General features: G+C 35.4%; 1 protein-coding gene across 3 annotated transcripts in view; it reads left to right on the top strand.

Annotated features, from left to right (window-relative positions):
• Positions 1 to 15571, top strand: part of LOC110023637 (rab3 GTPase-activating protein catalytic subunit) — a 70283-nt gene that overhangs the window by 13917 nt on the left and 40795 nt on the right. For 2 of the 3 annotated variants that reach the window (XM_020723132.1, XM_020723134.1), the window contains exon 9: positions 11437 to 11566. In XM_020723132.1, the coding sequence (XP_020578791.1) occupies positions 11437 to 11566 (130 nt within the window). Of the gene's footprint in view, positions 1 to 7614; positions 7742 to 11436; positions 11567 to 15571 lie in introns of all 3 variants that reach the window. The other variant, XM_020723133.1, reaches the window with a different exon arrangement.

A 15571-nucleotide genomic window follows, 5' to 3' on the forward strand; every position in this document is an offset into this window, starting at 1 on the left:
TAGAGTCACGATTGAAAGCATAGAGGAGGAAGAAGAATTGTCAGCTTTGTTGAAGGGGGAAGAAGCTCGCTCGCGTGCGTGTTGGAAGGACAACCGACCGAGTACTTAAAATGTAAGTAAACTTTTTAATTAAATAATTAATAATATATATTTGAAAGTTCTAAATTTGAAATATGTGTGTTGAAAGTGTGTAATTAATAATAATATCATTGGAAAGTTCTATTGAAATCAAGTTTCTTAACAAATAGTGATTTCATATTTGAAGGAAAGGTTGGAGGAACGTGCCAGTGAGAGAGGAGATTGATCCAAAAAAACTTATAAGATAAATCTTCACATTTGAATTAAGTTAATTAATCAAATGTCACACACACACACACACATTCTCGAAATATATATATATATATATATATATATATATGTATATATATTATATATATGTATGTATATATATATATATATGTATGTATATATATATATGTATGTATGTATATACATTTTTTTTCGAGAAAACCCAAAGGCTAATATATTAGAAGGAAATAATGATACATAAAGATTGTGTGGAAGGGCCCAAACAAGACACCCTTCCCCCACGGTAACCATCACATACAAAAGGTTCCAAAGAAAAGAGAAAATACAAGAGACTTAAAAAAAAACAAAAAATGCCAAAAAAAAACAAAAAATGCCAAAAAAAAAAACAAAAAATGCCAAAAAAATGTAGTATCAGTTAGCTAGAGAGCGACCCAATTTTACTCTGACTCTGCCTCTAGTTCTAGAAAAGGAGCTAGATAATAAATTAGTAAGATGAGTGTCATTGCCAGTAGCGACCAAAGTATCATCGAATAAGTTTCCAAGCTCGAGTCGGCCTCCAGTCATCTTTTTCCTCCTGGAATAGACTTGTCATTCTTCATCTGAAGATTGACTCGCTGATTAGTGGATTGATTTAAAGTGTGTCAGACATGTGTAGGATGTTGAACATTAGAAATAACCGCTTGTTGTACCAATTGATCTTTGATTGAATCAAAGAAACACTCTCGAGTGTTTTGGCATGTAAGTGAGTATTCTTCAATAACAGTAAGTGATATAAGCACTTTTGGATCTGTACCTGTAGTATGATGTTCTTCATCAGGAACTGCGATGTTGGGTAAAGGATCGATTTGCACCTTCTCAGCAGGGATGATAGGTGACTGATCTTTAGCGATATCCAAAACCTGTTTTGTGGTAGTTTTCTCTCCAGATGGAACAAATATGTCCTAGCGATATCCAAAACCTGTTTTGTGGTAGTTTTCTCTCCAGATGGAACAAATATGTCCAGAGTAGTGGGATTAGATCCATCCTTTTTTACTTGATCTTTAGATATCAAATTAGGATGAAACTTATGACATTTATCAAGTGTTATCAAGTGTATGCGTGTATGCCCAAACATCTTACAATGAGAATAGTAAGGCGGTCTATTCTCCATGACGATTTGTTGCCAATATCTTTTATGAGTTGTGCCCAATCAAACTTCTAGAATATCAGGTAAAGTAATATCTCTTTCCACAAGTATTCTGTCCACAGAAGGTCTTGTTAGGTTGAAAGTCGGTAGATCTAGCTTCATAGGGTCCCCTAGTATGACCCCAATAGAGTAAAAAACCTGATGATGAAAAAAATGTAGCTTGAGACCTGTTAGACTGAACCATACCGATACAGTAAGAGGTTCATGATTAGGGTTAAAATCAGGAAACCACTTGAGTAGGTTCATTGATTTACCAACAATGCTGAGATATTTTTTGGAGAAAATCCGAGTGTAGTTTTCAATCACGGTTAATTGAACCAATACATGTCTCTCATCCATGAGCCCCTCTTTCTACTTTCCTGCTAATTTGAGATCATCAAAATTTTTCCTGATAACTTCCATGTGCCCCAACTGAAGTTTTTCAATAAGAACAAACTTAAATTTTTTAGTCAGGGTTGAAATTTCTAACTTCGAGAAAAAAAGTGTTGTTTTCTTACTTCTTCTGCTTGCATTCTTAATAAATTGACAGTCACCTGTACCATCACAATATTCCTTATAACTTGAGGGGAAGACAACCGTTGTTTCCACTTGAGAATTACCCACCACGTGGACAAAAGAGACTTTATCAGGTTCAACTGAAGAAGAAGGAAGCTCCATCACAGCTTAGAGGCCCTGCCAAGTCGGTCAGAGGGCAGGTCAGGAACCGAAGAGACTCGGTGCAGTCGAGCTGTCGAGTAGGAAAACGAAAGGAGGAAACGAGGCGACCCCTTCCCGTCTGTCTTCCTTGAGATGTATATGATGGCGTGGCATCAACAGCGGACTCTATTAGGGTTTCGCCCGATGACAATTCCCAACGTTGAAACTATCGGCTTCACTCCTTTTCTTTGTCATCTCCCACGATGACGATTTCACGTACACTCGCAAATCTTTTCTCTCAGTTGACGACGCAACCCGACGGCGTCTGACTGCTGCTCTTACCTGAAGACGGCGACGACGTCTTCCTTTTCGCACATCGTCTCCAAACCGATGACGCGCCTGTCTGCTCGCATTCGTTTTCCTGCCCGACAGACAGTTTTGTCTCGCAGTTCGACGCTTCCAAAGTCTGCTCGCATCGCCTGTCTGCTCGCATTCGCCTTCCTGCCTGACAGACCACATCGTCTCGCAGTTTGATGAGCCCGAAGTCTGCTTGCATCGCCTCGCCAAGCCGATCCAAAATCTGACCGTGGTCATCTTGCCTGTGGAGATGGTCTCGACGCTCCGTTCCTATGTCATTGCCCTTGCCAGCGACTTTCCTAATCCTACTTGTGCCCCTCTTTCAGGTTCAGAGTCTGGTTTTGGTATCGGTAAGTAGGACTGTAAACGAGCCGAGCTTGAGCGAGCTCAGGTTTGGCTCGTTCGAAATAGCTCGTGTTCGAAATCTGCTCGTGAACAGTGTGTTTGTGTTCTGCTCGATTTAAATATTTGTGTTCGTGTTCGGCTCGCGTTCGGCTCGAAATTGACTCGTTAAACAGAAATTGAGAAAAATAGATGTAAAGTGTGAGATTCGAACTTGGATCAAATCTATACAAAAAAAGTATGTAATATATTGTTATATAAAAAATTATATATATATATTTTTTTATCGAGCCATTTCGAGCCGAACACGAGCGAACAAACTGATGTTCGTGTTCGACTCGTTTACATTTCGAGCTTCAAAATTTGTTCGTGTCCGGCTCGTTAGGCTTAACGAACAAGCCAAACACGAGCTGCTTGACGAGCCGAACACGAGCTGTTCACGAACAACGAGCCAAATTGACAGCCCCATCGGTAAGTCCTGCAATGTTTCACAATCCTTCCACGAGACTCTTGAAGGTGGTGGTGATGACACTTTCATTAAAAAGCTTGGTAAAAAAAATAGAAAATCTGGCATTTTTCTCTCTGAGGTTGAAACCAATACTCTTGCGTCTTCTTTGCGTTTTGCTCTAGTGGGGAAATTCCTTTATGGTCACTCAAAACTTGAGATCATTCGGAAAGATTTTGTTGCTATGAAACTATTGGATAGTTAAAATATTGACTTACTTGATGACCGGCATATACTTATTCAGTTATCTCATGATGCGGATTACACTCGTATTTTTTCTCGTAAGTTAATCAAGATTGACAACCGTTTTATGAAAATCCTAAAGTGGACTATCGATTTTGATCAAAAGCGGAGCTTCCTATCATTTCTGTTTGGATAAAGTTTCCGGGGTTAAAAATACATCTGTTAAACTTGAAAATTTTCTACTCTTTAGCAACTGCTTACGGTAAGCCTCTCAAGGTTGATAGTCCTACGCTTGCTGGTGACTTGTGTGTTAGTTGAGAGAGATATCACCCAACCAGCTCCTGATGATGTGTGGATTGGAACCAATTACAACGGGTATTGATAAAAAGTTGAAATAGATTCACATCATTCTTATTGCTCTCATTGTAGTATTTTTTGTCACAGTTCTACTATTTGCTATAGCTTGCATCCTCATCTAAGGCCGGATATTGCTAAAGATCAACAACCTGTTCAAAAATCTATTCATACTGAATTGGGGGTGGACGTCTTGCCACCTACCATCCCTACTGAGAATGTGCAACCCGTCCCTCTTTCCAACATCACATATACCTCTGCTCATTTGACTGACGCTGTTTCTGATGAAGAACATCATACCCAAGCCGTTCTACCCCTGGTATGCTCCTGCTTTTGAACATTCTATTCCAGCTGCTGGTTTGGAGCATGGTACTTTGGAGTCCCATGAAACATCTCCCCATACTACAAGTATTGATCCAAACATGTATATACCACTCATTGTTATTAAAGAAGACTCACTTACATGCCAAGACACACGAGAGTACACTTTTGATCCAATAAAAAATCAACTGGTACAACAAGTAGTTGCTTCCAATATTCAACAATCTACACATGTCTGACACACTTTAGACGAATCTACTAATCATGTGAGCCAGTCTTCAGGTGAGGAATGACATGTCTATTTCAAGAGAAAGAAGAAGAATGGAGGCTGACTCGAGCTCAGGAACTTATTGGACGATACATTGGTTACTACTGACAATGACACTCATCTTACCAATTCGTTAGCTGACTCCTTTCCTAGAATTCGAGGCAGAGGCAAGACAAAATCGGGTCGCTCTCTGGCTACTTGATGTCTTTTATTTTTTTGGGCTCTCATATATTTTTCTGTATTTTTTTCTTTTTTTGAAACCATTTACATGTGGTGTTTACCTTGTGGGTAGGGTGTCTTACTTGGGCCCTCTCATACAATTTATCTGTATCTTTCTTTCTTTTTAATATTAGCCCATGTGCTTTTTCACAAAAAAAAAAGAATATATATATATATATATATATATATATAGAGGTAGATATTTAAGTAATGTTAGAATAAAGTTTACTTGAATCAGAAAGAACTTGAGGTTGGGAAGTCAGTTTTGAAAATGAGGAGAGAAAGACGAGTCGTGTAAGAAGCAAACTAGGCCTTTTAAGGTAGGGAATAGTATATTAATTATTGTGTTAATTTAAGGATATGCCGATAGATTAAATTTTCTTTAGATGAGATTATTATAATTATTTACACATTTAATTAATATAGGTGGTTGTTTAAAGAATTTAGTAGAGAAGTATTTCAGAAATCCTTTATAAGAAAAAATGAGTGATTATTTTTTTTTTGCATTAATTTAATATTTTAGTAAATTAATAATTATTTTTTAAAATAATTTTAAAAAGTTTTTTTTATAATAGTTTGCATATTGTACGTCTGCAATGGTATAAGGGATGAGAAAAAAATAACTTACCTATGAAGTTACATATTAAATTATTTTAATTTCATATGAAATGAAATATAAACGTTCAAGCCATAAAGGATCACCCTCAAATAGTACTAACATAAGATGCATTGTACCTTAAAAGAAAATAGGTGTACCTTCGGGTGCAATTTGATGGTATATTCAGATACATTTTTTAGGGCACCTACATATATATTTTGAGGATATCTTCATATACATTTTTGACGATATCTTCGGGTTTAACGGTAATATTGTTATGACTCTTAAAAATGTTAAATTAATAAATATTTAAAGAGAAACGGGAAGGGATAAAATTAAAATGAAAGTTCAATGTTTTCTAAAATAATGAGCAATATTTTCTTTGGTCATTCATGTATAACATAACATTATAATTTAATGCATATTAAAATTATAATTACTCACTAAGTTAAACTTAGAATTGAAATTAATATTTTCTTTCAAGAAAAGAAAAACTTTAGGTTGATATATGTGGTAGGAGAGATGTGGTTTACAGGAAGAGGACTGCAACTGATAGATACTAGTTATGTTGTGTTTGTAGGTTTTTTTATTGTTTCTTTCATATATTGATATACTATTTAGTACTGGTTTGAGATATGATTTTCATATTATGTTATTATTTTTAGGTGTTTAATTTTATTGCATTTTGCAGATTTTAATGACTTTTATAAATTGGAAGTTGTTTAAATGTTAATATTGTCCGATCGCTGTTCTCTTCTTAGTTAATTCTAAGTCTCATGTCAAGTTGTGACAGTATGTATGTATGTTTTATGGCCGTATGTATGTTTATTTGCATGCATGCATGCATTTATGTATGTATACATGCTTATAATCTACATGCCACCACTAAGTAATCTTTACATTTGCATTTATGCTATATTTTTCTTAAATTTTTGCTTCAGTCCCCATCTCACCACAAAGTGATCTTTATATATATATACTTTTTGAATTTGTAGTGCATACATATTGATAGCTGGATAAAGATAATCTGATGCGGGGGTGGGTGCTAGTCGATTGAACTGGCTGGCAGAAGTATCAGAAGAATTGGTCTTAGGGGGGCCGGTCTAGGTCCCTGCTGGACTAAGTGACATTTAAACGGGGCTGACATTGCCACCCTCCCCTCACTCCTTTCCTTTTTTGTATCCCGTCTTACTCCTTTCCTTTTGTGTTTCTTGCGTGATGGGAGTCTATTTATATGTTTGTTTGCTTGAATTAGGGTTATGTTTTGGTGTGTTTCTCTTTCATATTTCATCATGAAGTCTTTTTCCCCTTGCTTGGGTTGTATCCAATGACAGGTGGTGCACGACTGTATTATGCTCCGAGGTGTTGTTGTATCCTCTCCGAATATATTTCTCTTCTTTTCCCTTATCTCCTTTACCCTCCGACCTGCTTCTGCAATCTACTATCTACCCTTGATGCCTCTTTCTCTGCTGCACGCCTGCTGTCCCACCTCTCCAGCTGCCCAACCCGCACACAGCCACCCTCTATAGAACCTTCTTGAATTGGCTCCAACTCTCCTACCACTTTCCCCCACTGCCGTGACCCTTTCCTGCAGCCCCCAGCTGTTGTCTCCGCCTTCTTTTTCTTCCCTATGATTGCCGTCAGCCTTTTCCCCTACCACTAGTGCTCCCAACCACCTCACCAAAACCATCATTGCCCTAGATATTTTCTTCTGACCCGAGATGGGGATTAGTTTTTGTTACTATTTGGTTTTAGTTTTGAGTCTTGTTTGTAATCCTAATCATTTGCTTAATAAAAGTTGCTTCCGTTACCGTTGGTTTGATTAGTTTCGGTATCATAATCATAGTCATAAATCTAGTAAAAAAAATAAAAAAATAAGAGCCCAAATATCATCAATTTTAACAATGATTCAGCCATGTATCTAGCATTTAATGATGGCATCTAGTTGATGGTTCTGTACTTAAACAAATATTTATTGATTTTGTGGCACAAATATGTTTAAATTAAATGAAATTTCTTAGCATTTAGTTGCATTGCTAACACCAATTTGAATGGTTTTATTTCTGTTAAAGATGGACAATAACAATACATCTGTTATCAAATTTTATGCAACCTCATTGTATTCATAATTAATCAGATTTCTTGCATATGTAATATTATCTAATAGATCAACATTAATATCTTAATCATTCATATTTGAATTTAATATTATTAGAGCTAATTATGTAGAGGAGAATGATAAGCAAGTATATGCTATGTTCTCTTTTTCAACTTACATTGGTGGATCACTTTGCGTACATGGATACGGGAATTTGAGTAGCTCATTTTGGTTTTAGGTTTTGAATTGACTGCTATATGGCCAATGAAGATGTTTGAAGGCTCCGTTGAGATGGCGGAATTAGAAAATGAATCACCTTTTGACGCTGAGAAGTGGCTTCTTCTTCCTCTTATATCGCAAAATATGTAAGGATCTTATACCAAACTGATATTATTAGAAATGAGAATTTATGTAATTTTGTTATCTCATTTTTTGCTATAGTTAATTGCTGATATATTGTTACATTTTACTTCTTCCAGCCCACGTTCTGGTAATAATTAAAAATCCAAGATTAAATAAATCTCTTATTTTATCAATTAAAGCGGAATTTTTATTTTGTGGAGCTTTCATCGTTTTTAGAGTTATATCTTATGCTGTTGGCAAAATTAACATTTTCAGATTTTGAATTTAAGTTATACTTTCCTTTTTACAACACAGAAGTAGAGCTGACAGTTGAGTTACTAGATTTATTTTTCTATTCTTTTAAATAAGCTGGAAGGACTAGATATTGTCATCAGTGTATGAACAAATCTCGTTTCACGTTGGTCTTTCTTTGGCTTGTCTTTGTTGTAATCTACTGTTTTTTAACATGATAAAATATTGATTTTTTTTCTTGAGGCATGTTAATTAAGTAGAGAGAGATTAGTTATAAGTTGTTTCATATCTATGCTTCTCTAGCTGAGGAGTTTGAGTCAGACATATAAACCCTTTTTTGAATGTTTTATATTAATATGTGGTAAAATATATTATTATCTGTCAAGGAGAGTTGATGATACAACAATAAGTTGAGTAGTTAAACTTAATATAGAAGGTTTAGGAAAGAAAGCAAGCAGATTAAAAATTAGATACCTAGAAATTAGAACATGCATGCAAAGATAGAGTTGACACTTCTTGTGGCACTTAACATGAATAAGTGGAAAGAAGGATTGATAATATGAGCTCAATAAGGGCCCGTTTGGGGGCGCTTATTTGGTGCGGCGGCATTTTCACATATTTGTTTAATGTGTTCGAGCGGCGTTTTCGTAACGCCGCCGTTATTTCATTAATATACGCGGCCATGGTATCGACCCTGTGGCCCACATTTGTTAGTTCGTTTTACATGGGCACCCTTTCTCTCGTTTGCCCTAACGCGATCCCACATCCTTCGCCTTTCGAGCTCTCGTGTTCGATTCGACTCCTCATTGCTCTATCACCTCTCATCTGCCTTAAATCCTCCCTAAGCCCTCTCTGAACGGTTGATCTGTAAGTATTGAATGAAATGATTTTCATTAGTTGATGTTCCTTCAGTTAGATTTCGTTAGTGGGTTTTCCTTGGGTAATGTTGGGCTTTCGATTGTTTTGTTGTATGGAATTTTCTCTTTTTTCGAATGAGTTTGGCATTTCAGTATGTTCATTCTCCTCTTCTCAGATTCTTCACCCCAATTCTTCAGGATTTATAATTTTATGACTTGGCATTTCTGTCTTGGCATTTCAATATGTTTCTTTGGTTGGAATTGCCAAGATAGCAAGATATGCTTGCAGTGCAATTGTACTTGGAGGAAGTATGTTGGAATGAGTTGTTCTTGTTGGATGGTTGCAGTGCAGTTTGGAGTTGTGTTTGTTCTTAAGTTTTTATATTTAAAGCTTGTTATTATGGCACCAACGTGTGTTTCTGGAATTCTGTGACTCACTTGCTGTCCATATGTGTTTCGATCTATCTATTTAAATAATTTCTGTGTCGAAGCATGAATTGGGGGCAGAGTTTTAGGTGTTTCATCTGTAAATGCATAATAATTGGTTGATATGTATGTAAAGCTGTTGCATATGATTGCAAGTGTTAGACATGCAAATTTGAGTTTTAGGTGTAAATGCATAAGAGTTTTATGTGTAAATGCATAAGAGTTTTAGGTGCTTCTTTTTAATTTTTCTAGTCTACCCGAGTGCTTGTTTTGAAATAAACATTTTAATAATTTTAATTGTATTTGTAATTGTCTTTATTTTATCATTTTTGATACTCACGCGTAAGTGAGGACTATATCTTATTTTTTTAAACTGTTCTGTATTGGTTTTCTGCTTCTGTTGTATCAATTATATTGCTCAGATAGTTCTGTTGCAAACAATATTACTTAACAGGAGCAGAATGATCATTTATTCAGAAACAACTGCAGTTAAGTTGTTGTGAATAAGCTCCTCCAAACAACTAGCCAACTTATCATGACAATCTGAAGATTATCAGGATACTATACAAATAAGCAGATTATAAATAATCTGCAGCTGCCCCAAACAGACCCTAAGTTGATGATGGTTAACAATAATGGCGTCGTATAAAGAGGCTGTCTAACTTAATATTCTTTCTGACTTGATTCGCCAAACATTATAAAAATGACAACTGATTGATGTAGTATTGTGCAAGTCTAGTTCTTAAGGCATTGTCACACGAGATATTTTATAAATGCCTTTACTGCATTCAAAATCACATAACTGTGCCTCACTTAGCAAAATGGGTTGTGCTGGTGAGTCTGAAACATCACAATAATCCAAAAGGGCACTTCTATTGCATAGGTCGCTGTACAAAGGGGAAAATGAGGAATTCACCGGCTTGCAAGGCAACTTCATGAGATTGACATACGAGAATGACAATGAATTGCATGAGTTGGCATAAATTAACCGTCTCGTTTTCATATATCTGATTTAAAAAAAAAATCCCTGCTGAAGCCCATGCTTTGTGCCAATGCCATTCCTTTCCTCACTCCCACATGCAACTCATGTCGCACCTCTACCTTTACAATGCTGGACATTTGGCTTAATAAAAAATAATTTAAAAAAAAGCCAAAGAAAAGAAAACTAAAACCATTGGGTCATCCCTCTATACCTCTCTCTCTCGCTCTCGCTCCTACCCTCAATGGAAAAAATGCGAGGATGCCTTGCTAGTGAAAAGCATCTTACAAACCAAAATTTTTTGAGGGAGCTCAATTTTTAACGCATTGAAAGAACTGGCAGTGTGAAGAGAAGAAGAGTTTAAAAGATGCGGCTTTCACCTTCCTCTTTGGCTTCCAGCAAACTTCATGAAATGCTTGACGATGATAGAAGCAAGGTAGTTGCATGAAGAGCTTGCTTATGACGGCATTGATGAGACCTATGCCATGCAATGGGAAAGCTATGAGAAAAATTTGCTTGACAAAGGCAACAACGGGGCCGACATCATGTAATGGGCAAGAAGAGTTTGTGGACCAAAAGGTTTAAGTTAAATTCGTTTGATGCTTGGTTCCATTGAATTTGAGATTCTAAGAAGGAGAAAGGATATTCAAGATTATAAGGGATTTAAAGTTGTTATTTTTGCTGTTTAACAGATTTTCTCACCTCAAATCGCAAACGACCTCTTTCTAGCTCACTGTCAAACACATCGATAGGATCATTGAATGCAAAGGGTAAAAGTTAGGATTTTCATTATGATTTAAAGTTTTTATTTTTTGTTTTTTTAATGAAATTTAAGTTAAAATCCTGCTTCAATGCTATTTGAATCTTGCTACCAAATAACTTCTCTATATCTCTTTCTGTGCCCCTTTCTTTTTCTTCATTTCTTCGTTTTCTCCTATATTTCAATCTTTTTCACCCTTTCCTCTCTTTGTTAAAAAAATCCATAAAAGAAAAAAAGAAGATAGAAGAAGAAGAGAAGAATATAAAAAAGAGAGTTGAACGTGTATTTGGCTTCATGTACATTTGCAGCCTTGTCTCATCGTTGACAGCACCCCATGCACAAAAGTATAATATAATGCAGCTTCTCACATTGCCAAATTTTAAATACTCATGCTGTTGTTTCCATGTAGTGAGAAGAAATTGTTGCATGCTTGCATATTTTTAGTGCAGGTGACCAGCGCACAATCTTCATGGCGGGGTGGAGAGAAAAGTCATGCTTGCCTTATTTGGCATGGCGGGGAAAGACTCGTGCACTTCTTTCTTTACGCGATGGAAAAAAGATATATGTTGCACAGGTAGAATGACCAATATTTGTTTTCTGTCTTGGTGAGATAGAAGACTCAGTCTTGATTTCTTATCCACGCACAACTTTCTTGTCTAAGTAGGTAGGCCTAACACTCCCTCTATACAGGAGAGATCTTGGGAGCATGCAAAAATTTGAGTGACCATGCTTTAAAAAAAAGGACTCAATTGACTTTTGGACCCAACAACATGACTAAAATAAAAAAAGAAACTCGCAAAGAATATTAAATAAACACTGTTAATGATATACAAGTTATGGTGGAAGAAATGAAGAGAATCACATTAGAGCTCATAATTTGAACTTGAATTAGTCTTAACTTGATGGCTCGCTTATGTGTAGAATTAGACCCTCCCTGCCATTGCTAAGAACCTTACACCCAATGGACTGAATAAGATTGACTGTGAAATGAACTCAGGAATGCTTTATTTATTAGCTGAAGAGGTGTTTCTCATGGGGTCCATTTGAATAAAACATGGGCTAAATGCAAGTGAACTAATATTATTTCTAACAAACATTACACCCTAACTTGCTATATTTAATTCCAAATTCATAAACTAGCACACGCAAAGGGACATAATTCAACCAATGATGAACTCAGAATTGCAAATTCACATGCACTTGAATTAGACTTACATGGAACTTAACGGCTCGTCTATGTGTAGAATTAGACCCTCCCTGCCATTACTAAGAACCTTACACCCAATGGACTGAATATGAACTTAGGAATGCCTTTATTTATACGGTGAAGAGACGTCCCTTATGGGGTCCATTTTAATAAAACATGGGTTAAATGCAAGTGAACTAATATTATTTCTAACACACATTAAACCCTGACTTGCAATATTTAAAACCAAATTCACAAACTAACACTCATAAAAGGACATGATGCAACCAATGATGAACTCAAAAGTGCAAAATCACATGTACATTTCAATGATAGAGAATTCATTTGAACGACTGCCACATCAATTCGTAACTTATCTCAAATAACTTATCTCAACCCTCCCTTTCCTATTTCTCCTTGCCGTAACATGCCGCCAACCCTCCCCTTCATATTTCTCCTTGTGGTAATAGTTTGGGTCCATGCGTACTGTCCTTTATTGTTTGTGTTGGTTGTAATTTATTTCTTGTTTACAAGAGTCTTGTTTGTAACCAATTTGAATTTTAGCAATAAAATTTGCATTTCTATTGTAGTTTGGGTTAAATCCGGTATCAGATACTCTTAAATGAGATGCGCTACCTATATGATTGGGTCATAAATCTCACTCGTACCTCATAAGGATAATAGTTGACCTGACTTCAATCTTTTGAGAAGCATCTTACTAATCAATTTGAAGCAAGTTATAATTAGAGAATGATTTCAATTCATCTCTCGATGCAATTAAGTAAATTTATATTCAAATCTTTAATCGTGGCTCTTACAAGGTTATTTTTGTATGTTATTTGTACAAGGCTCTCAAGGCTTGTTACAAAGAAAATTCATTTCCAAAATGTAAACTTTTTGCATTACATAATTACAAATTCTGATCTCCATACAAGGTAATCTACATATGATGTAAGAGTTGACGAGGTAAATGCTATAATAAATATCCAAGCGGTTTAAATTTATATGCAAAATTATGGACCCGATCCTCTACATATTGGGTAAAGTCGACAAAGTATGAGATGCAATGATCATTTAAACGAACTACAATAATGTTCAATTGTGAATTTGATCCTCCAAAGGCAAACAAGCAGACTTGACAAAGTGTAAAGTAACAAACTTTTATCAATTTACCCCTATTATGAGTATGGTTATTAGAAATCATAATCGAAAGAGTTTACTTTCAAAAACAAGTTTCAGTGTATCATTTTCAAAGATAAGTATTTTATACATTAATTCACCTCAATGATGACAATATAGAAAATCGTTAAATTCCTCAAATTTCAATTCAAAAAATCGTTAAATGCCTCAAATTTCAATTCAAATTATTTTGAGTCAAAGCTCTGATAGAGAAACAAAATAAATAAATAAATAAATAAAATAAAATAAAATTCAAAGCACTTGTTGCTTAATTGTAAAGAGCAATAATCTATTCATATTCTACATCACTTTTTTAAAGGTGAAAATTTAAGATGGTTTAAGCTCATAAAAAGCCAATATTATTTTATGTGTATCTCTACAAGCACTCTCAAAGATCTCTTGTTAGTAAAAACATGAAATGTGTCTTTTGATAGAGTGATTTCACCATCTTATGAGATCACAAAGCTTTGTTTATTATTAGGGATGATGGCTAAGTGGTTTGTCAGAAAATGCCATCTTTAGATTATTTTCACGACAAATGCCTACAAATCTTCTAAAAGGCCAATTTCTTCGAGTTTTGAATTGTGGAGTGCTTTTGATAGGATATGAAGCCTTTTGTTTGTTAAGATTAATTTTAAATTCTCTATTCAGACAAACTTAAATTCCAAGTTTATAAGACATTTTTAGTTGATGTAAACCATGGCCATTGACAAGAAAATTTCGATAAAATTGTGTCAACTGCCTCCTTTGATTAAGAAGACCAATATCTATGATTATTTGAAATGGTAACTACAAAATTCAGGTTTGTCATCATCCCCCACCAATATATTTCCTCCATTTTAAACTAGTTCATTGCTACTATAATCTAAGCATTTAATGCCTAATGATTACGATTGATCGACACTCTATTGATCGACACTCTATTGCTACTATAATCTTAAACTTGCATCCATGGTAAGCCTAGAATCAAGTCACAAAGTCCTCATAAAATAAGACAAAAATCTCTGGATAGTATCTTTTCTAAATTCAATTTACATTCTAAAAATTTGACTCCGACGAATGTCTCTCTTAGAAGAGCCATACATGAATTTTTGGAGCTCGTAAATTAGGAATGCAATTCTTCAAGTACTTGTTAAATAACATGAGCTTTCCATTTTGTAATTTTGGAGTTTTGTGAATGCGGAGTTAGGTCTTAATTAAGTTTGTTTTGGCATTGTTCATTAATTTTCACAATTCAAATGGAGGATGTATTGATGGAGTTCCGCTTCTATGAATATGATGTCCTTAAGAAGTCCTAAATTTCTTTTACTGCTAAGATGTGGATAAAAAAACTTGCATTTACAAGAAAAAGGTGGGTTATTAATTTATTTTATGGTTTTGAAGGATTTTTCCATAGTTATCTTTTGGTTTTTTGGGACATTTACATACATACCACACAATTATTACGTAGTTACATATTTAACACGAAATTTCATACTTACATGTACAATACTCAAATCTTTAACATCACATAAAAAATACTGTTTAGCTGGCGTGCACGACACTGTCCTCTTCATGCTCCATTAAGTCGACGCTGAGCCCCCCATTAAATTTGAATACTTAAGTTAGGCGTAAGACTAAAATTGCAACTTCTTCATCTGTTAGTTATTATTGTGGGGTATAAATATGACTAATATGTTTAGAGTTAGGTTATGCATGTGTGGTTGTTTTCTTGAATGAGATAATCTACTTATTGAATTGTAGGTTTTAATCTTTTATGTATTTGGGTTGCGTTTTTTGGTGTTGGTGCAGTAAAGTATTTTGTTTTGCCCTAATTTCTGTGAAAGTTCCCATCAAATTGGTATCAGGGCAATGTCTTGGAAGTAATGAGAATACATTCGTGATTCGAGCTAGTTGGCAAGCCAATGACAAAATCACAACGTACAAAGTTCAACCTTTGTGACCAAACCTCGCGATACAGTCTTCATTCAAGCTGCTAGGAAGTCAACAACGGGATTGCGACGTATAGAATTTGTTTTCATGACTGAAGCTCGCGGTACAATCATGATTTGAACGAGCCAGGAAGCTTATGACGCGATCACAACAAACAAGATCCGTCGTTGCCAAAGAGGGGATTGCGATACATTCCAAATTGACGAGACCGTATTCGTGATCGAACCTCGCGATACAGTGGGCCTTTGTGACCAAACCTCGCGATATAGTTGCGAGCCGAGC

Source organism: Phalaenopsis equestris, unplaced genomic scaffold (genome assembly GCF_001263595.1).
Source record: "Phalaenopsis equestris unplaced genomic scaffold, ASM126359v1 Scaffold000226, whole genome shotgun sequence".
Classification (NCBI taxonomy): domain Eukaryota; kingdom Viridiplantae; phylum Streptophyta; class Magnoliopsida; order Asparagales; family Orchidaceae; genus Phalaenopsis; species Phalaenopsis equestris.